At 65.4% G+C, this 19717-nt stretch overlaps 3 protein-coding genes across 3 annotated transcripts; 2 read left to right on the top strand and 1 right to left on the bottom strand.

The window, feature by feature from the left end:
• The first annotated feature begins 2293 nt into the window (after positions 1-2293).
• REG4 (regenerating family member 4) lies at positions 2294-3290 on the top strand. The gene is made up of 5 exons (XM_086463393.1): positions 2294-2378; positions 2497-2594; positions 2677-2814; positions 2887-2992; positions 3211-3290. Exons 1-5 carry the CDS (start codon positions 2294-2296, stop codon positions 3288-3290), a joined length of 507 nt encoding a protein of 168 aa, XP_086319519.1.
• A 1167-nt stretch (positions 3291-4457) lies between these two features.
• On the top strand, positions 4458-7661 carry HMGCS2 (3-hydroxy-3-methylglutaryl-CoA synthase 2). Its single transcript, XM_086462529.1, has 9 exons — positions 4458-4570; positions 4821-5260; positions 5537-5662; positions 5967-6131; positions 6202-6370; positions 6456-6626; positions 7156-7262; positions 7349-7474; positions 7555-7661. Exons 1-9 carry the CDS (start codon positions 4458-4460, stop codon positions 7659-7661), a joined length of 1524 nt encoding a protein of 507 aa, XP_086318655.1.
• Positions 7662-8578: 917 nt separating this feature from the next.
• Positions 8579-12040, bottom strand: PHGDH (phosphoglycerate dehydrogenase). Its single transcript, XM_086462528.1, has 12 exons — positions 11903-12040; positions 11494-11645; positions 11266-11331; positions 11128-11182; positions 10941-11039; positions 10705-10837; positions 10477-10625; positions 10106-10258; positions 9845-9977; positions 9441-9568; positions 9024-9252; positions 8579-8733 (listed from the first exon to the last, which is right to left on the bottom strand). Exons 1-12 carry the CDS (start codon positions 12038-12040, stop codon positions 8579-8581), a joined length of 1590 nt encoding a protein of 529 aa, XP_086318654.1.
• Between the last annotated feature and the right edge of the window lie 7677 nt (positions 12041-19717).

Here is a 19717-nt window from a genome sequence, read left to right as displayed (position 1 = left end):
TGTTTGGACACAAGAAGGCTTTACCCTTTGGTCCCGGAGGGTGCCTAGCAAGCTGGCTGAGCCTTGAGAAGTGTTGGGAAGGAGCAGCAGCAGCCATATCCCAGCTGTGTGGGCGAAGGAGACGGGTTTGATCCTCCTCCCTCCCCAGGGCAAAAGCCAAACCTGCCTCTGCACGCTGGTGTGGAGCTGCTCCCTGTGGGTGTAGCAGCACTCGCTGGCTGCGCGTTTTGGTAAAAGCTGCCACAAAGGAGCCGTGGAAGATCTCTGGGGTCAAGGCTTGAGTGAGCCTGAAGTAACAGCTTCAGCTAGCTACAAGCCCTCCATGCTGGGGGAAGTGGGGCTCCGCTCTGGGGCTGGATCCTCCATGGGTAGCTGCCTCCTGCATAGCTCCCAGTGGCCTCCTCCAAGGGCCTTTGAGAGGGCTGAGGGAAGGAGAGATGGGCATTGGCTGTAGCCAGCAGCAGGAGGGCACTGGGCAGGAGCTGGCAGCTTTGCAGGAGGCCACGGGACAGGCAGCAGGAAAAGCTTTCAAAGCTGCTTTGGTATGTTTGGAGCCAGCGAAGCGCTGCTCCCGAGCAGCATGGTCGAAGCAGTAGGGTAGATGAGCTTCAGCCTCCTTCCACAGGTGCAGGAGGACACGCTGGGGTGAGGAGTGAGGACTGTGATGGAGCAGGCTGTCCCCAACTGCACCAAAGAACTCCGGCTGCTGGGGCTGGGGGCAGCCCTCCTCTGCGGCTCGGTGCCAGGAGCAGCCTCCCAAGGGCCAGGGCTGCAGGTCTGCCACATGGGGCAGGGGCGGTGGGGGGCTGCTGCTGCAGGACATGCTCCTTCCTCCCGGAGGGACGCAGACTGACGACGTCCTGCGTCACTGCTGGGCGTGGGGCCTGGGCACCCCCACCGCTATCTGATGGTGCCCGCCAGCCCCCGGCCGCAGGCTGTTCCCACATGCCCTGGTCCCACATCCAGCTGACGAATGTCCCCAGGCAGTTCAAACAAGGGCGGTGTGTGGGTGACGCATAGCAGAGCTGGGCAGGGCGCGGGGCCCGGCCGGGTGCCATCCCTCGGCCAGGGACACGGCAACGCCAGCGGGTGGTACCCACGGCCCGGCCACTCGCCACAGGGATGCTCCGGCCGCGATCAGGGCAGCCTCCCCTGGGGCTCCCCCCCGCACCAGCCCCTGGGCCAGCCAGGGCTGGGCCAGCGGGCATCTCTGCCCGATGCCAGGCTGCTCGCTGCTGCGAGGTCGCGTTTGTGTCTGTGTTATTAATTAACGCTAATTGCAGGGGGTTTATTGACCAACTAGGAGAGGTTCTTCCTGTCTTTTCTGGAGAAACATTGAATGCAAACAGAGCAGAGATCTGGGCAGCTTTCCAGCAAAGTGGGGGGGATGAAGGGGACACAGCAGTAAGATTTTTATGGTGGGAATCACCTGAGCTGGGCAAACACTGATGCTGGTGAGCAGCGGGGTATAAAGGGCAGCTCCTCTCCTTTCACGATGACCTACAAGAAGCCGTTATTCCTCTGGATCTCCGGACAGCAGGTGGGAAAGGGAACCCCCACGGGGCGGCTGGGGCCTCAGGATGCTCTGAGGTGGCTTGTGGGCGAGGAGGAGCAGGTCCCAGCCCTGGCAGCTCCGAGGAGAGCTGAGCGCTGCCCTTGCTGGATGGGGCAGGCTGCAATGATGCAATTTTCAGCCCCACATCGACTTTTGTCGCTGCTTCTTTGAGGGGAAGACGATCTGAGTCTGCAAATCGGCTCCGGTGCCCAGGGATTAGCTCGGATAAAGGGGAACTGCGCTGATGTGGCCGGTTTGCTTCCCCAGCCTGGGTCTGGCAGGGCTACGAGCTTGGCGGGTGAAAGCGATGCTGTGCACGTAGTCCCTGCAGCTCCACCGGCCCTGGCTGTGCCTGCGCCATCGCTGTGCTGGCCGATGCCAGGGCAGGGCAGGGGTCCCTCCACCCGTACCCGTGCCAGCGCTCTCCCCATATCCCCGCAGAGCAGCTTGGCTCACCCAGATGCCTCCCACAGAGGCTGGGACTGGTGGGCTGGGACACCCCACTGCCAGTGTGGGCCAGGGATCCCTGAGCAGTGCTTGGGGGATGGGGTGCGAGCACGGGGGTGACCTGTGCCAGGGAGGGGAGAGGGAAGCACAGCCCCCAGGGCTGCCATCTCCTCCAGCTGACCAAAAGCGGCCGGATTCAGTCCACAGCAGGGTGGGTTTGCACCCCCCAGGCACAGGTGGCATCCTCTGTCCCTGAGGGACCTGGTGTGACCCCCCGAGCTCTTACAGGGAATGCTTCCAGGAGCAAGGAGGATGGTGGCAGCGGCCAGACTCACCCTCCTGCTGCTGGGCTGCGTGGGGCTCCTGCAGCCGGCTGGTGAGTCCCATGGCTCAGGGGCATCTGCTTTCGCAGCGGGGCCGGGAGGGAGCCACACTCCTCTCTGGCCGGCAGCACCGGTTGTGCCCCATCCCTCCCTGTGCCTGTCCCTTCGCAGGTGCCTGGTACATAAACTACTGCCCCAAGGGCTGGTCCTACTACAAGCTCAGCTGCTTCAAGTACTTCCGTCAGCTCCGGAGCTGGGATGAGGCCGAGGTAAGCCTGCTGGGGTATGCAGGTGGCTGGGGACACCCCCCATCTCCTGGGGGTGCCCCGGCACTGACGGCTCTCCCCACAGAGTCAGTGCCAGGCCAGCCATGCTGATGGCCACCTGGCCTGGGTGGATGAGCCCCGGGAGGCGGCCACCCTGAAGAAGGTCATCTCCTACTACCAGCGCGTGCAGCCCGTCTGGTTTGGCCTCCACTACGGGCACAAGGTGAGGCAGGGGGGCGGTGGAGGGCTGGGGGGCAGTGGGGCCGTGCCTCTGACCCCTCCTCTCCCTGCACAGAACCGGGCCTGGCAGTGGGCGACTGGGGACAAATACAGCATCGCCACTGGGCTGGCTGGGAACAGTGCCCATGGAGGGACCTGCGGCATGCTCACCCACCTCAGCGGTGAGTCCCTGGATCCCACGTCCACCTCCAGCGCTCAGTCTCACCTGGCATTCCCCCCACCCCCCCCCCCCCTCCTCCTCGGGGTCCTGTCCCCCCTCCCCCCCCCCCCCCCCCCCCCTCCTCCGGGTCCTGTCCCCCCTGCTGGGCTGCAGTGGGCAGAGCTGGTGCCCCTGTCCTTGCCATGGCCCCCACCAACCCCTGTCTCATCTCTCCGTCAGACTTCACCATGTGGTCCAGTGCCAACTGCACCCAGAAGCATCACTTCATCTGCAAGTTCAATTTCACCCCCTCCCACTGAGCACAGCCCCTGGGCCCATGGGGGACCCCATGCTGGCAGTGCTCCTCCCTTGCCACCTCTGCACCTCTCCCCCTAACTCCTAAAAATACATCTATAAAAAAAGAAGCATGCAAGTGCTGTGTGAGCTTGGTGCTGGTGCAAGGCCATGGGCTGGTCCAGACAAAGGAGAGGTAGGCGCTGCTGCAGCTCCCCAAGCGTCCATCTTCTGAGGGCATCTGCGCTGCTGGTGCTGGTGGAGCCGTTTCGGTGTGAGTCTCCAGGAGCCGTGGGGCTGGTGGCTCTCCCAGCCAGGCATTCATGTTTGCTCATCCCCAGCCCTCTGGTGCCAAATGGGACAGGAGTCTCTGGCGTGCAGGTGCGGGGGACAGGAGTGTCCCCAGGATGCAGGCATGGAGGACACCTGGGGCACTGATGTGGGTGGGGATGGGAGCTGTCATGGGTGTGCAGGCGTAGGGATGGGTACCCCCCCTGGGGTGCAGACAGCTCCACAGGGGCCCAGGAGCTGCGATGCTGCCCCGTGGACATGTTGACAGCAGCACTGGGACCAAAGGTCCCTTCTTGTGTCACCGCCGTGTTGCCACAGGCATCACGTGGCTGTTTGCTCTGCTGTTTTGAAGATGGCTCTGCCCTCACTCAGCTCACGGGTTTTTCCTCCCCCCCGGAGCCACAGCACATGACGGAGGTGGGCCACAACCCGGGCAGCATGGATGGTGCTGGCACCAAAGCCCTGGCTGCCCTCTGCTCCCTCCCCAGGACCGCGGGGGCAGTCGGGGAGGCCACACAGCACCTCTCACACCGCGCTGTGACCGCAGCCGTGCCGGAGAGCCGTGGTCACTGGAGCTGTTGCCACCCCACGGCATGGGGAGCCGGGGCTGCAGGAGAGCCCATCCCGCTCAGCCGCAGCTCCAGCTGGGTGCATCCCCAGGCTTTGGGGCACAAGAGAGAGACGTCTTGCAAGTTCCCCCCTCCAAAGCCAGCACTTGCTCCGCTGTCCCTGTCGCGTTGGCTGGCGCTTGGTGACCTTTGAGCGCCGGGGTCCGGCACGCTGATAAGGGCCGTGAGGGCTGTGCTGCGCCACCCGCGTAGTTTATAAAAGGACCGCGCAAGGTCCATCCCGCTGTCCGTCCCACCGTCCGACCCTCCGCTTGTGCAGCGGCCGAAGCGAAGATGCTGCGTTTGGTTGGCCGTGCCGCGCGCTGCTGGGGGGTGAGGCGGGCACCACTGGGGCCGGAGCAGGCACCCCGGGCAGCCCAGCACCCCATGGCCATGCAGAGGGCATGGTGAGCACCCACACAGATCCGGTGGGGTGGAAGCATAACCCGGGCGGAGGGGGGTTGGGGAGCTGGCAGTGCTTGCTGAGGAAGAGGATGCTCTCCCTCCTCCCCGCAGCACTGCCAGGCACAGGGAACCAGCAGGGATTTGGGGTGCTCACAGCCTGGGGTGCTTGCTGGTGGCATTTCCCTGGGGCCACCGCCTGTCCCTGAAGCTCAGGGCCACCACAGGACTGTCGCTGCTCCCTCTGCCCTGCAGCCTCTCCAGCGCTGCTGGGACAGGCACCTGGCCCAAGGACGTGGGCATCCTGGCACTGGAGGTGTACTTCCCTGCCCAGTATGTGGAACAGGAGGAGCTGGAGCAGTACGATGGTGTGGAGGCCGGCAAGTACACGCGGGGCTTGGGCCAGCAGCAGATGGGCTTCTGCGCCGCCCACGAGGACATCAACTCCCTGTGCCTGACGGTGGTGCAGCGGCTGGTGGAGCGCGGGCGCCTCTCCTGGGATGCCATCGGCCGCCTGGAGGTGGGCACTGAGACCGTCATTGACAAGTCCAAGGCCGTCAAAACCGTCCTCATGCAGCTTTTCCGTGACTCGGGCAACACTGACGTGGAAGGCATCGACACCACCAACGCCTGCTATGGGGGAACGGCCTCGCTCTTCAACGCCGCTGCCTGGGTGGAGTCCAGCGCCTGGGATGGTGGGTGTGGGCAGGGACTGTGCCGTGGGGTTGGGGGGCCTGGGTGTTGGGTGGGTGCCATGGGATGGGGGAAGGAGGCAGGAGGTGGCCTGAAGCCCAGAGATGCTCTGGCAAGCCTTAAAGGGAGCTACTGCACCTCCAGGCTCTCCAGCACCCCTGTTTCTTGCCCACCTTGTCCGTGACATCTGCTGGCATGGGGATGGGTGTACACGAGGACCATGGGATGGGGGCTCCCACCCACTGACGGCCCTGCTGACCACCCCTGTCCTCCTCCAGGTCGCTACGCTGTGGTGGTGTGTGGGGACATCGCCGTCTACGCCACGGGGAATGCGCGGCCCACGGGAGGTGCCGGTGCCATCGCCATGCTGGTGGGACCCAATGCCCCGCTGGTGCTGGAGAGAGGTTGGTGTCGTGAGATCCTGGGAATGGCGAGCTGGTGGGTGCTGACCCTGGGGGCCATACATCCATGTCCCAGCCCCGGACAGAGCTGCTCAGCTCTAGCAGCACTGGCTCTGCCAGCCCTGGTGACTGCCCGGTGCTGAGTACGCCAAGACCCTGGCTGGCATCATCCCTGTGGGCACCATGGAGTGACCCAGGGAGGCTGGTGGATGCTGGTACTGGCATAGCAGGCAGCACCCGTGGGTGCTTACCATCCAGCTGGTACCCCTCAACGCTCCCCAACAGCTGGCTCTCCCTGTGCCCGCAGGCCTGCGAGGAACCCACATGGAGCACGCCTATGACTTCTACAAGCCAGATCTGGCCTCTGAGTACCCAGTGGTGGACGGGCAGCTCTCCATCCAGTGCTACCTGCGGGCGCTGGACCGCTGCTACGCCGTGTACCGCCGAAAGGCGGAGAGCCAGTGGCAGCAGGGTAAGCGGTGGCACCCCTGGGGTGCCCGTGCAATCCTACCAGATGCTGACGGCCCCACATTGCCTTCCAGCCGGAGTCCAGAGGCCCTTCACCCTTGATGACTTCAAGTTTGTCATCTTCCACACACCTTTCTGCAAGCTGGTGCAGAAGTCAGTGGGGCGGCTGCTGCTGAATGACTTCTTGGCCTCTCCCAACCCCGACACGGCCGCTGGCCTCTACAAGGGACTGCAGTCCTTTCGGTGGGTCCCCGTGCCATGTCCCCCATCCCCCATCCCAGCCAGGGATGGGCCCATGTGGGGTTCAAGCCGGACTCTCTCTGGGCAGCGGCGTGAAGCTGGAGGACACCTACACCAGCAAGGAGGTGGAGAAGGCATTCCAGGCAGCCAGCCAGGAGATCTTCAACCAGAAGACCAAGCCCTCCCTGCTCCTCTCCTCCCGTAACGGCAACATGTACACACCGTCCATGTACGGCTGCCTGGCCTCCCTCCTGGCACAGTGAGTCCCCCAGAGAGCTGGCTTGGGGTGGGGAGGTCATTTTGGGGAGGGCAGGCCCTGGCCTGGCTGGCTGTGGGGACAGGCACCAACACTCATACCCCCAGCCCCCCCCCAGCAGAGACCTGACACTTTCATTGCACATAATCCCCAGCATGGATGTGTCCCACTCCGTGCCATCTCCCTGACAACTTTTTCACCCCAGCTCGCTGGAGCTGGGCCAGCGCATAAAGCCCTTCTGTCAGCGCCAGGAGGATGAAAACCCCGTTGTCATGCCTGGCAGAATGGCTGACCCCACGGCAAAGGAGCCATGGGAATGGCCAGGCACCAGGGGGCACGGACAAAAGCCTTGTCCTGGGGCTCCCCAGCACCCCCGCACTCCAGGGCCATGCACCCTCAGCAACACGGCCCTGAGTCCCAGGACCCCTCCACCTGTGAAGGGGGCAGGAGGCAGCCCCCTACACTGGCCCCACTGCCCTGCATCCCCCTCCAGCCCCAAATCCCCTCTAACCCCCCTAACCCCTCACCACAGGTCCTCCGCACGGGACCTGGCTGGCTCCCGGATTGGTGCCTTCTCTTATGGCTCGGGGCTGGCCGCCAGCATGTTCTCCCTCCGCGTCTCGCAGGATGCGGCCCCAGGTGAGCCCCACGGGAGAGGGGGGCTTGGGGCTGCAGGGCCAGGGCCACCGGCGGTGCTGTCTCACTTGGGGGATCCCTGCCACCAGGCTCGCCCCTGGACAAGCTGGTTTCCAGCCTGGCTGACCTGCCGGCTCGCCTGGATGCCCGCAAGCGCGTGGCCCCGCAGGACTTCGCCGAAATCATGAAGCGGCGGGAGGAAACCCATCACTTGGGTGAGTGGGGCTGGGGGTATGCGACACCCTCCTACTGGCACCTCACAGCCCTGCTGAGCATCACTGCCCTCTCCTCGCAGCCGACCACGCTCCCCATGGCTCCCAGGCGGATCTCTTCCCCGGCACCTGGTACCTGACACGGGTGGATGACAAGTACCGCCGGGAATATGCCAGGAAGCCCATCTAGGGGGGACCAGAGCGGTGAGCCCTAGGGAGGGGGATGCTCTACTCCCTGCCGGCATCCCTGCTCATCCCCAAATCCGGGGCTGGCTTCCACGGATAACCTCACCTTGGATGGCTGGGAAGTGGCTGGTGGCACTTGAGGCCCTGGAGCTGGTGGAGACAGTGGCACTTCCTGCATGAGCCTGGTTGGCATGGGGGAATAAAGGCGCGGATGAGAGGGGGCTGCAGCCCAGCTTTGGCTCCTGGTCACGAGTGGTCCCCTCCGGCCCCGGGGCCCTTCCCTCAACCACCTGTGGGCTGGATCACAGCCCCTTAGGGGACTTATTCCATGGGCACCCTACACAGCTGCCTGTCCTGTTGGACATGTGCCTCAGTACCCCTGTTTCCCCAGGGTGGGAGAGTGCCCTGACATTTTGAGGGAGCCAAGTAAACCCCAGCTCGCCAGTCTCCAGCTTGGGGGTGGCAAGATGCCATTTTCCCCGTGACGTTGGTAAATTGAAACATCCCCTTGGGAATACCCAGGGGCAGAATGGGGCAGGCAATGCAGGGGCTCATGGGAGGGCTCAGCCCCCATTGGAGCACTGCCTGCTCTCTGGGCCGTGTCCTGGCAAGGGACCATGGCCGGATGGGACCTTGGCGGGGCCACAGCAGCTGCAGAGCACTTTGTACCCTTGAGCAAACAGCAGCGGGGCCGGAGGGGCTGGGGGGCAGGAGGGACAGAGCCTGAAGGAGCTCTGGGGTTGAGGACAAGGGACTGCAGAGACAAGGCATCACACGCTCTCTCCTCCTGGGCCCTTTATTGAGCACGGGGCCACCCCAAGCCCAGCATGGGGGCTGGGGGCAGCCAGGTGCAATCCTCCCATGGCTGGAGGGAGTCCGGGTGCTGCGGCCATGGGGAGAATCCTTGCTGGCACTCAGGGTTTACAGGTGGAGCTGGAAGACCTCCGTGACCCGTGACTTCAGCTCTCCGAGGTCAGACAGGGGTGCCGAGAGCCCCACGACACTCCACTGCTCCCCCGCCACCGTGCCAGAGCTGTGGTAGGACTGGAGCTGGACCCCTGCCTTCCCCAGCAGCCCTGAAGAGGAGGAAAGGTGTTAGGGGCTGCAGGCTGCACCCCCACCCCAGCACCCAGTGGGTAGCAGGGCTCTGCCCACCTCAACACCCTTCAAAAGGTTTACAATGTCATTCCTTTCCCCCACCCCAAGTCCTTTGCTTCAAGCCCCTAACCCCTTGCCAAAGCCTCCCCATCCCTGTCTCTCCATGCAACATCTGCCCCCTCCCTGCTGCAGCAGGGGCTTGGCTCCGAGGTGGATGCGGGGTCCCTCCAGGCTGCAGCCCCTGCTCGGGGGTGATGTGGGAGCTCACCGGTGAGCGTGGGTAGTGTGCTGGGCTCGGAGGCTTTGGCTCTGTAGATGAGGAGGGGGCCAGCCAGTGGGGCTGGCTGCTTGAAGGTGGCCCCATTGAGCTCCTGCAGCACTGGGGTGCTGCCCTGCACTGTCCCCACCACCCGGTGTGGGGTGCCTTGCAGGGACACCTGCAGCACGCCGGTGCTGCTGTCGGGCTCGGGGGCCACATCGCCGTGGGTGGTTGTGACCTGCCAGAGAGATGCAGCTCTCAGCACCCAGGTCCTGCACGTGGCAGGGCATGGGGGTGTCCTCAGAAGCCACCGCAGGGAATGCCCCCCAGCCTGAGATCTGCATTAGCAGCCCCACAGAGCATCCCCGGGAAGGATGGGGTCTGGGTGTGCCAGGCTAATGCATGGAGACCCAGTTGTCCACACACCTTCAGCCCAGCCTCCTGGGCCAGCAGCAGGGCATTCACCAGGGTCACCTCCTTCTGCGCCCCTCCAGCCAGCATGCCCGCAGCTACGGCGGGCGTCAGGTAGCTCCCGGCCTCCCGCAGGGGTGTCCCTGGGGCACAGGGAGGAGGCAGAGAATGGATGGGCCAGCAGCAGAGAGGCCTGCCTTGCACTGAAGCAGCCAACCTGGAGCTGGTCCTTCCACCCGCCCATCCATACACCCATCCATACCCCGACGCTCCCATTTTCCCATCATCCTCCCATCCCACCATCAACCACCCTTCTGTCCATCCCTCCTCCCACCTGCCCAGCCTGGTGAGTCCCTGCTGCACTGCCCACCCATCGGGGTCCCTGCAGCAAGACACGGGGTGCAGCCTGCCCAGCTCACCTAGGGTGCAGACCTGCACGCTGCCCTGGGCTTGCTTGCCCGCTGCGCGCAGCACCGTGCCCAGGGCCCTGGCCAGGGTGATCCAGGGCTTGGTCTGGGGTGCGAAAGCCTTGCTGAGAGCCTGCCCGTTGACCTGTGAAGAGGAGTGGGGTGAGCGATGAGAACCCACCAGCGAGTGCGCAGGGTTGCTCCCAACGCATCCATGTTTTACAAACAGGGAAACTGAGGCATGGAGGTCAGGTGCCCAGTGGGGGGACTCACTACGCCGGCCAGCCCCTTCCCCGTGGCCATGTCCACGATCTGCACGGCGATCTCCTTGCCACAGCGGCTCTGCGCCTCCCGCGTGCTGGCGCCCAGGTGTGGGCAGCAAATGACGTTGGGGTGGTTCACCAGGTCGCGGTCCCTCGGGGGCTCCTGCCAACACAGCCCCATCCCGCTGTCAGCCCCCCGCACCCACCCAGGAGCCCAGGGGGGCATTTACCCCCTCTTCCCTTGCAAGGAGGGGAGCTGGGGCAGGGCTGTGCTCACCCCAGTCCCGCAGGCTTTGCAGGGCTGCCATGGCCTGGCTTGGGCAGAGTTAAGGTGATGCTAAGCCAAAGCCGAGCTCAGGGTGTCCCTGTGGCCCTGCTTACCTGCGTGAAGACGTCGAGGGCGGCCCCGCCGCACTGCCCCGACTGCAGCGCCCGCAGCAGCGCGCCCTCGTCCACGATGCCGCCACGGGCGCAGTTGACCACCTGCACGCCACGGCGGCACTTGGCAAAGGTGCTGTCGTTCAGGAGCCCTGTGGAGGGAGTGCTGTGAGTAGCGGGGGGCTGTCCCTCCTCTCCCCAAATACCCCTGCGCCAGTGCCCACCCTGTACCTTTGGTGGAGGGCAGCAGCGGTGTGTGCACTGTGATGAAGTCACAGCGGGGCCAGATCTGCTCCAGCGGCAGCTGCTCCACACCGAAGGCAGCTGAGGTTTCGGGCGTGATGATGGGGTCGTAGCCTATGGTCTGAGGCAGAGCGGGTGCTCGCTCCTGCAGCCTAGCATGATGCTTGTGGCCGGGCCAGGGGGTTCCCCACTCTCCATCGCTCCTCCCTGCCCTGGCTCCTTACCTTCATGCCGAAAGCCTGCATGCGGGTGGCCACCTCCCTGCCGATGCGCCCCAGCCCCAGCACACCCAGCGTCTTCCCATTCAGCTCCATGCCCATGTACTAGGGTGCAAGGCAGAGAGTGAGCGAGTGCACCCCACACGGGCACCCACAGCCCTGTCCTGCCCAGGGTGCTGCACCCGCCTCCTACCTTCTTACGGTCCCACTTGCCCTCCTTCATGGAGGCAGCTGCCTGCGGGATCTGCCTGAAAGGGGAGGCTGCAGTCAGCGCGGGGGCAGGGGGCCATGGGGTGCACATCCATCCCCCCCCATCTTGCCCCACGCTCACCTGGCCAAGCACAGGATCATCCCACAGGTGAGCTCGGCGGCACTGAGGCTGTTCCCAGTGGGTGTGCTGTGGATGGAGAGTGGTGTCACTGGGGACCTGTACCCCGTGGGGATGGAGGCCCACAGGGTGGTGCCAGGGGGTGCCATGGGTGGGAGGGCACCCTGCTGAAGCCTCCCGTGTCTCCCCAGGAAAGCAGGCAGGGATGTCCCCCCGTGCTCCTTCTCTTACTTCATGACCAGGACACCCTTCCTGGTGGCCGCCTCCACATCCACGTTGTCCACGCCGGTGCCGGCTCTGCCCACCACCTGCAGCCTCTCCGCTGCCTCCAGCACGTCGGCCGTGACTTTGGTGGCCGAGCGGACGATGAGCCCATCGCAGTCCTGGGTCGGGGGGCACAGACACGGCGGGTGGGACCGGGGTGGTGGTCCCGGGGGTGGGGGTGGGTGGCGGGTTGGGGACAGCCGCTGCCGGGGGCTGGGATCGTGCGAAACCGGCCGCGCTCTTGCATCAGACGGGAGGCGGGGACCGGCCCCCCTGGCCGAAGGGGGTCCGCTGCCTCCCGGGACAGGCCGTTCCCAGCGGCGCCCCCTCACGCCCCCACCCCCCCGTGGGTGCAGCCTGGCTGCGCCCCGCTCACCCGAATCTCCCGCAGCAGCTCCTCCTTGCTCAGGCCGGGCTTCTCCTGCACCCGGAGGCCGCCGGCCTGCAGGATCTCCCGGCAGCAGGGGTCCAGGCTGTCGCTGATCAGCACCTTCTGCAGCTTCCCCAGCGCCATGGCGGGGGACGGCACCGGACGGCACTGGACGGGACGGGACGGGACGGGGCGGGGGTGCCGGCTCTCTCCGCACGCCGCCGGGAGGCTGCTGCCGCCCGCCCGCCGCGCTAAAAGGGCTGCGAGCCGGGCACGTTTTTCGGGCTCATTGGGTCCCGTCTCCATAATCCCACCTCCTTCCCTTCCCCTCCCCGCCCCAGCCCGCCCGCCCCCCCCCCCACCACCACCCCCACCCCCAACCCCCGGAGGGAGGGAGAGAGGGAGCAGGCGGAGGGGAGAGGGGCCAAGGCTGAGCCGGGCTCCCCAACAGTCGCAAAGCGAGGGGAGGGGGTGTCCCGGCAGGACCCCGCTGCCCCCGGGCCAGGGAGCCACGAAGCCGGGGGGAGCGGGGGGCAGCGTGTCCCCAGCTCCGCGCACCCCGGCCGTGCCTCAGTTTCCCCGCCCAGGGCGTCGCAGCACGGCGAGGCAGGAGGGGAACGGTGGTGGCAGCAGCCACGGTGGTGCGGGTGGCTTTCTCCAAAGCTGGGGGTGCTGCTGGCAGGGCAGTAGGCTGGCCCCCAGCCCATGGTGAGCCTGGCTATACCCTCCCAGCTCACCCAGGAATGGGGATTCCCCGGACCCCACAGCCCAGAGGCAGTGCCATGGCCTCTGCCCACCCCCGACATCGCACTTGCTGTTGAGCAATGCCCCCGATAAGGGACTGGGGACATAGGGCCAGCCCTGGCCACTGGCTCCCAATGACGTGGGGTGCACGGGAGCCACCCAGCAGACGCCCTCGATGGGGCAAGAGCCACATGGCTGTGTCCAGTGACCTCGAGAGGGAAAGTGCTGGTCCTTTAGAGGGAACAGTGTGGGGCCACCCCGGAGCCAGGCACAACCCAGCATGGTGGATGGCAAGGGATGGAGGGTGTCCCCTTGCTCATGGGGCCAAACCCTCACAGCACAGCTGGGCCAGATGAACCCCAGGTCCTGCCCATGGGGGAACCAGGATCTGGCCCTTCCTTGCTGACTGCTATCCATGTGCTGGGGGTGGCCAGCAGGGACACAGTGCTCCCAAGCAAGGTCCTGACAGGACTGAGCCCTTCCCCAGGCTGTGCACGTCCCAAGCAGCAGGCCTGGACCAAACTGCCCTGTGTGAGACCTGGGGTGGTCCCAGAGGCTGTTAAACCCAGCAGAGCTCAAGTGAAGGACCTGCCCCAGCAGCCAGGAGGTGGCTGGCATGGCTGCCCTCGCCATAGGCAGCATGGCCAAGGTGGGAGAGCTCATCGCTAATAACACCCCAGCACCACATAGGCCAGTGCAATGTACACCCTGGCACCACCTATACCCTGGTGCTACATACGCTGCAGCCACAGCCAGGGAACAACCGTGACGCCAGAGTGGGGAAAGTCCAGGGCAGCTGACACAGGGCGAGTGACGCGGTCAAGGGCAGCAGCTGGTGAAATCTTCAGCGAGGTCCCGAAACGGCCCTTCAGTGGTGCTGTGTGACCCAGGGACAGGGACAGAGCTCCCTTTCCACAGCCTCGAGTGTGGCATGGGCTGGGGGCCCCCACGCTGTGGAATGTGCTGTGGCTGGATCACAGCCCCGCAGCCCTTGGCACAGCCCTGCTGCCAGCCCCGATCTCCGTTAACCACGAAGACCTTGCTCAAGGTGCCTGCCGACCCAGCAGCCCAGCACCCTACTCCCCGTGCCGGCACGGCCTGGGTTTGCCCAACGCCTCTGGACGCTCCATGACCCCTCTCCCCTGCCTGCAGCCCACTCGTGTGGGGGCCACACGTAGCCAAGCCACCACTGCGGCAGCATCATATGTGCCAGCTTTTCCCGGCCGGCTGGTGCCCTCTCCTGGGGAGCAGCACCAGAAGCACGGTCCCACAGCACCATGGCACCCTGGCACCCTGTCCCTTGCCGGGGGCCTGCTGGGATGCGGGGGGTGCTGGCGGGGTGGCAGTGCTGGCAGGCATGTATCCCCCCACTCCTGGTCCTCCAAGAGAGCCAGACAGAGAGACTTGGGTCTGGTCCCAGCCTGTGTGCCCAGGAAGGGCCCCTTGGCTAGAGGGGACCCCAAAGCTGACAGGGCCAGTGGGATGGGTGCTGGGGGGGCAATGGGTCGTGGTGGCTGATGAGCCACGACCAGGATGGAGTGTGGGGGTTATGGGGACACAGCACCCCGCTGCTGACTCCGTTAGCACCAGGCTCCTGGACAGGCTCTGCTTGGTGGCAGCTGTGGGAGCCCACAGGGGACAGCTGGCTGAAGGGCTGTGGGTGCAGGATGGAGGAGAGTGAGGCCAGGCAATGGGGGAGTGGTGTGTGTGAGGAGGGTGCCTGCAGAGTAGATGGGGCTGGGGGAGAGGGCAGGGGCAGCACTGGGACTGAGGTATCAAGCAGGGAAAGGAGTTAGGGGGGTCAAAGGGGACTGGGGCTCTTGGGGTTGGGATGAGGAGTGGCAAAGGAGAGGCAAGGGTGGGGGACACAGGGGCTGTTAGGTTGAGATGGTGGGTTTTCAAGGTGGGTTAGGGTGATGGTGGGCTCAAGGGGGATCGAGGGTGATAGGGATGTCCCAGGGGAGGACTGGGAAGTCATGGAATATTAAAGAGCAAGTGAGGGTGTTGTGGGGCTGGAAGGGTACCCAGGGGGCTCACGGGACTCTGGGGGTGACAAAGGGGATTAGGGTTATCAGGCTGGGATGGAGGCATCCAAGAAATATCAGGGTGCTGGAGGATGATAAGGAGGACAGCGGGCAACTGGGCTGTTAGGATGGATGGCTGGGGGTGCTATGGGGGATCATGGCTAATTGGGGGTGGGGGGGTGGGGGGGTGTCTTTTGGAGTGACTGTGAGGTTGGAGGAAGGATTAGGGGGTGCCAGGGAGGGATCGAGGATCGTTCCTGGGGGACAGTCCGGCTGCTGGAGGCGGGGGGGGGCAGACTGGGGAGATGGAGAGAGGGAGCGAGGGGGGTGGATGGATGGAGTGGGGAAGGGACAGAGGGAGGGACGGCGTGGGGGAGGAAGGAGGGAGGGTCAGAAGGAGGGAGGGAGGGAGGGAGGGAGGTAAGGAAGGATGGAAGGAGGCAGGGATAGATGAAGGATGGAGGCAGGGAGGAGGAGGAGGAGATGCAGCGGCGGGCGGAGCCGGCCGGTGCCGCAGAGCCGTCCCCCCGGCGCACGCTGGGGCGGCCCGGCAGCGCCTGCGGAGACCCGCCGGCTCGGCCCGGTGCCGCCCGGTGCCGCCGGTGCCCGGCCCGGTGCTGCCCGGCCCGGTGCGGCGGTGCCCGGCGGGGCAGGATGCGAGCCCCGCGGCGGAGGTGAGGAGCGTGTCCGTGCGTGTGTGTCACCCGTGGGTGCAGGTGTCACCCGTGGGTGCGGGTGTCCGTGAGTGATGCGGGTCGGGATTGTCCGTGAGTGATGCGGGTCGCGATGTCCGTGGGCCCGGGACCCCCGTGGGGGCTGCGTGTGCCCACGCTGGGCTGTGGCGATGCTGCGGCAGGTTGAGGCCCAGGTACCAACCGGCAGCCGTGCGGCGGGATGCGGGTGGGATGTGGGCGGGAAGCGGGTGGGATGCGGGCGTGTTCCCTCGGGGCTGTGCGGGGCCGGACGCTGCCTGTCCCAAGCCCAATGCCCCTTGGGTGTCCCCCGCCTGCTGCTGCGTCCCAAGGGTTGGTGCTGGTGGCAGGGCTATGGGACACCCTCTTTCCAGTCGGGCTGGCCGCTTGCTGGGGCCCACGCCGGGCAAGCCCAGGAGTGCTGCTGGGCATCCAGGCAGGGGTTTTGGGGGAGCTGCCGGTGTGCAGGAAGGGAACAAATGTCCCTCGTCCAGCATTGGGGGCACACGGGTGTTCGCTGCCCCGTGCCATGAGGAGCTGGGGGTGCCAGGGCGGTGTGTGCTGTGCCAAGTGAGAAGGCTGGAGCTGTAGGGTCCTGTGGGGCCGGGCTGGGACCAGCACCAGTGCTGGGCTCTCCTTTGGGCACCAGGCAGGTGGGTTTTGCTGGGAGGTGCTGGGCCAAGGGTGGCCCTGAGGGAAGGGCTGTGGTTTGGGGTGCTGGCGTGGGGCGCTTGGCTTGCCCCATCTCCCCAGCCCTGTTTGCATCCTCCCTGCTCTTCCCCTGAGTCTGCCCATCCCCAATTCCAGCCTGAGCCACCGGCCAGACCATTTGTCCCGGCACCCAGCCAGGGCTGCTGGGCCCCGGGAGCCGTGCCGGCTGCCACGCGTGCGGTGCTGTGCCGGGAGCCGGCCTCGCCAGGAGTGTGGGTAATGCCGGCCCCCGGCTCCCCCCATCCCGCCACGCTCAATGGAGACCTTGTTGCCGTGCCCTGCGTGCGAGCGGGTGGCGGGTGGCCGTGCCGTGTGCCGTGCGCCGTGCGCCATGCACAAACGCCCAGGCACACAGGCGGCCGCCGCGGTCGTGGCCGGCTGTCCCCAGCTCCACCTCCCCCGTGGCGGAACTCAGCCCCTGCTGAAACATTTGTGCCGACGAGTCAGTGGGGAGCCAGGCTGTGCCACGCTCGGCATCCCGGCTCCGAGCTGCTGCGCTCGCCCTGGCCTCGCCTGGCCCTCGCCACAGCCCCTCTGCCAGCCCGGAGACAGTCGCTGGCATCTGGAGTGGCTGTGGTTGAGCACGGGGCTGCCGTCCATCCCTCTGTCCATCTGTCTGTCCAGGAGGTGATCCAGTAGCAGGAGGTGAGTTGCTGGTTTTGCATTGAGAGGTGCTGGGCGCTTTGGGGATGCTCTCCCATGGGGCAGCGGTCACCTTCACACAGCCACATGTCAGGGTCCTGGTAGCCCCCTCTGCGTTCTCCCCTCTCTCTGGTGGCACCTGGGGTGCTGGTGCCGGCAGGCAGCTGTGGTGGCCCTGGTGCAATGCTACGGAGATGCTGTGAGTCAGCGGCTGCTCTGAGTCAGGGCCGCGTGGCACCCCTCATGCCAGGGCTTGGTGCTACACTGGGGTGGGAAGTGCTGCCCAGCAGGTGGGGGGCCCCAGGGCTGTGCCCCTCTCTGGCTCCGTTGTGCCGGTGGCTCTGCTCCACGCCCCGGGGTGGCATGGCCGGCATGAAAGGGCTCTTGTCCTCCTGCAGCCCCAGCAGCACTGCGGTGGCCTCCTCTTCGCAGCAAACAAATTCCCAGTGTTGGGCACATGGATGGGGAGGGGGGAGCCTCCACCCAGCCCAGCCGGTTCTGGCTGCGGCAGAGCCCAGGGCTCCTGCTGGTCCCAGTGTCCCCATGGCATGGCATGGGGTTCTCAGTCCTGGTGTTGGGGTGTGCTGGTTGGGCTGTGGGAAACCAGGTGCTCTGCTTGCTGACCACAGAGCCCATAGCCAGCCACAATGCCACGCTGGCTCTGCCTTGGGGTGGCCCTGAGGAACCCTCATGGTGCTGGAGCTGCAGGGGTTGGTCACCCTCCTGTCTGGGTATCACCCCTCCAGGTGTTAAATCTCCTTGGGTCTTGTGCTTCCTCTGGTATTGCCCTCCCTGAGTGTTGCACCCCCGGCTATCGCACCTCCTTAGGTATTGTACTATGTCCCCGTGGGTATTGTGCCTCTGGGTATCACTTCTCCTCAGGCATCAGGCGTTTGGCTGTCATGCCTGCTTGATTGCTGTGTCTCTGGGTGTTATGCTTCTGGGTGTCATGCCTCCTTTGATGTCATGTCACTGGGTATTGTGTTTCTTTGGATATTTTGCTTCCTGGCATATCATGCCTTGGGATATCGTGCTGCTGGATACTGTGCTTCCCTGAGTATTGTGCATCCTTGTGCATCTTGAGTCCGGGTATCATGGCTTCTTGGATGTTTTGTCTCTGGGTATCGCACCGCTGGGTGTCGATCCTCCTGGTGTGTCATGCCCCCAGAGATCACGCCTCCTTGGGTGTTGTGCCTCTGGTATCGGGTCTCCTCAGGCATCATGCTTCTGGTTATTGTACCTCTGGGTGCCTCTGGGTATCGTGCCTCTGGGTACTGTGCTCCTGGGTACTGCAGCTCTGGTACTGCACATCTGGGCACCACGCTTCCAGGTGCTGTGCCTCCACGTACCGTGCTTCTGGGTATCATGCTGGTTGTGATGCCCGCCAGGGCACAGGGCCATGCCTGGCCAGCGCTGGTGTGTTTAAAGCCATTGTGCCTCAGTTTCCCCTCATGATGCTGCAGGGGCTGTGGCAACATGTGGCTGCCACCCTCTGCTCCCTCCCAGGCTGGCAGTGCTGTGTCCCCTGCCTGAAGGGTGCTGGTGTGGTGTGCCCAGCTCTGGGGACATGTCCCCAGGGGCCTTGCCATGGCCTGTGCCACAGGAACGCGCTAGCCCTCTGGGGCCGTTGGGGCTCAGCCTTATGCATGTGGGCAGGGCACTGTGCCCACTGTGGCACTGGGGCCGAGTGCCCATCTCCCTGCTCATGGGATGCCACTAAAAAGCTGTCATACTGAGACTAGTAAATAAGTATTTCGATATTTTTTTTAATTTAAAGGAAAAAAATCTGAGGTTTTTTTTTATTTGTGGGTTGTTGGGTTTTTTTCCTCTTTATTTTAAATCATGAAATGACTCACGCTTCTCAGCTGAAAATAAACCTGGTTGCAGCTGCGGTGGGGAGCTGGTGAGCTGTGACAGCACGGAGGCACTGGGCCCCTCGGAGAGCGGCTGGGACCAGCCCTGCCTTAGGCAGCCCCTGCTCGCTGCCAGCACCCAGACCCCCTCCCCGCGGGGGGGGCTCAGGTGGCCCTGCCAGGGCTGCTAATGGGGCTAAAGTGCTCCTAAGGGGGCTCCGCCATCTGCACGGCCCCCAGGGCCTTGTGTCTTTGCACTTAGAGCAGACGCCTCCCGGCTGCAGGAGCACACAGAGGCACCCCCAGCGCGCACGGACGCCCCCCTGCGCCCCTGGGGCTGGCCCCCTGATGCCGTGTGTGACACGGCCGTGTGCTCCTCTCCGCAGGGACCCTTGCAGCGGCGACGGGCCAGCCGTGCTCCCCGGAGCCAGCTGCATGGCGGGTAAGACACCCCAAGAGCCCCTCTGTACCCCGCACACCCTGTTCCCGTGCCCTGCCGAGGGTGAGCCGGCGCTCGCCGGGCCCCGAGGTGTCCCGGTGTCCCTCCCGGTGACATCTCGGAGGCAGGCAGCGTGTGGAGCAGCTGCTTTGCTCCTCTGACTGCCGCTTGCCCTCGCTCCCTCCCAGCTTCCCAAGACAGGCCGTGGGGTGAGGGCGACGAGGACCCCACGCCAGCTGAGCCGGGGGGGTCCCATGGCCCCCCGGGGGCTCAGCCTGGCCCCTTGGTGCAAACGTGTCTCCTCCGGGACCTGGAGATGGGTCCCCTTGCCCAGACGCAGACCCTGCGGGACTTCGAGCAGGTGAGACTGCGGGGTGCTGGGACCCCACCGTGGCACCGCCAGGACCCCACCAGCCCCGCCGGGGTGTTCGCAGGACACATGCCGGATCCCCTGGGTGCACCAGTGGGGTGCGGAGGGCAGGAGGGGGGACGCGGGGCAGAGGGCGGTGGGACGGGGAGAGGGGGCTCAGCCCCCGCCCCCGGCTGCCGCGCTCCCCCTCGCCGCCCTCCTGGCTGAGGCGCGGGGGCCGCCGGGGCTCGGGTTTCACCACCCGCCTGTCCCCGCTCCAGCGATTCCTCAAATAGCTCCGGGAGGCAAAAAAAAAAAAAAAAAAAAAAGGAAAGGGGCCGTGGCAGGGCCAGCGGTGGGAGCTGCA

The sequence above is a fragment of the Leptosomus discolor genome, chromosome 3, assembly GCF_034619465.1.
Source record: "Leptosomus discolor isolate bLepDis1 chromosome 3, bLepDis1.hap2, whole genome shotgun sequence".
Classification (NCBI taxonomy): Eukaryota; Metazoa; Chordata; class Aves; order Leptosomiformes; family Leptosomidae; genus Leptosomus; species Leptosomus discolor.
The sequence above is the reverse complement of the archived record's forward strand: the minus strand, read 5'-3'. Positions and strand labels throughout refer to the sequence as shown.

Coding starts and splice junctions, on each gene's coding strand:
- PHGDH (XM_086462528.1), bottom strand. CDS start 12,040: ATGGCGCTGGGGAAGCTGCAGAAGGTGCTGATCAGCGACAGCCTGGAC. Junction 11,183..11,265: donor ATGATCCTGTGCTTGGCCAG/GTGAGCGTGGGG, acceptor CTCCCCTTTCAG/GCAGATCCCGCAGGCAGCTG. Junction 8,734..9,023: donor CACACTACCCACGCTCACCG/GTGAGCTCCCAC, acceptor CCTCCTCTTCAG/GGCTGCTGGGGAAGGCAGGG.
- HMGCS2 (XM_086462529.1), top strand. CDS start 4,458: ATGCTGCGTTTGGTTGGCCGTGCCGCGCGCTGCTGGGGGGTGAGGCGG. Junction 6,371..6,455: donor AAGGGACTGCAGTCCTTTCG/GTGGGTCCCCGT, acceptor CTCTCTGGGCAG/CGGCGTGAAGCTGGAGGACA. Junction 7,263..7,348: donor CTCGCAGGATGCGGCCCCAG/GTGAGCCCCACG, acceptor CCCTGCCACCAG/GCTCGCCCCTGGACAAGCTG.
- REG4 (XM_086463393.1), top strand. CDS start 2,294: ATGCTTCCAGGAGCAAGGAGGATGGTGGCAGCGGCCAGACTCACCCTC. Junction 2,379..2,496: donor GGGGCTCCTGCAGCCGGCTG/GTGAGTCCCATG, acceptor GTCCCTTCGCAG/GTGCCTGGTACATAAACTAC. Junction 2,595..2,676: donor GGAGCTGGGATGAGGCCGAG/GTAAGCCTGCTG, acceptor CTCTCCCCACAG/AGTCAGTGCCAGGCCAGCCA.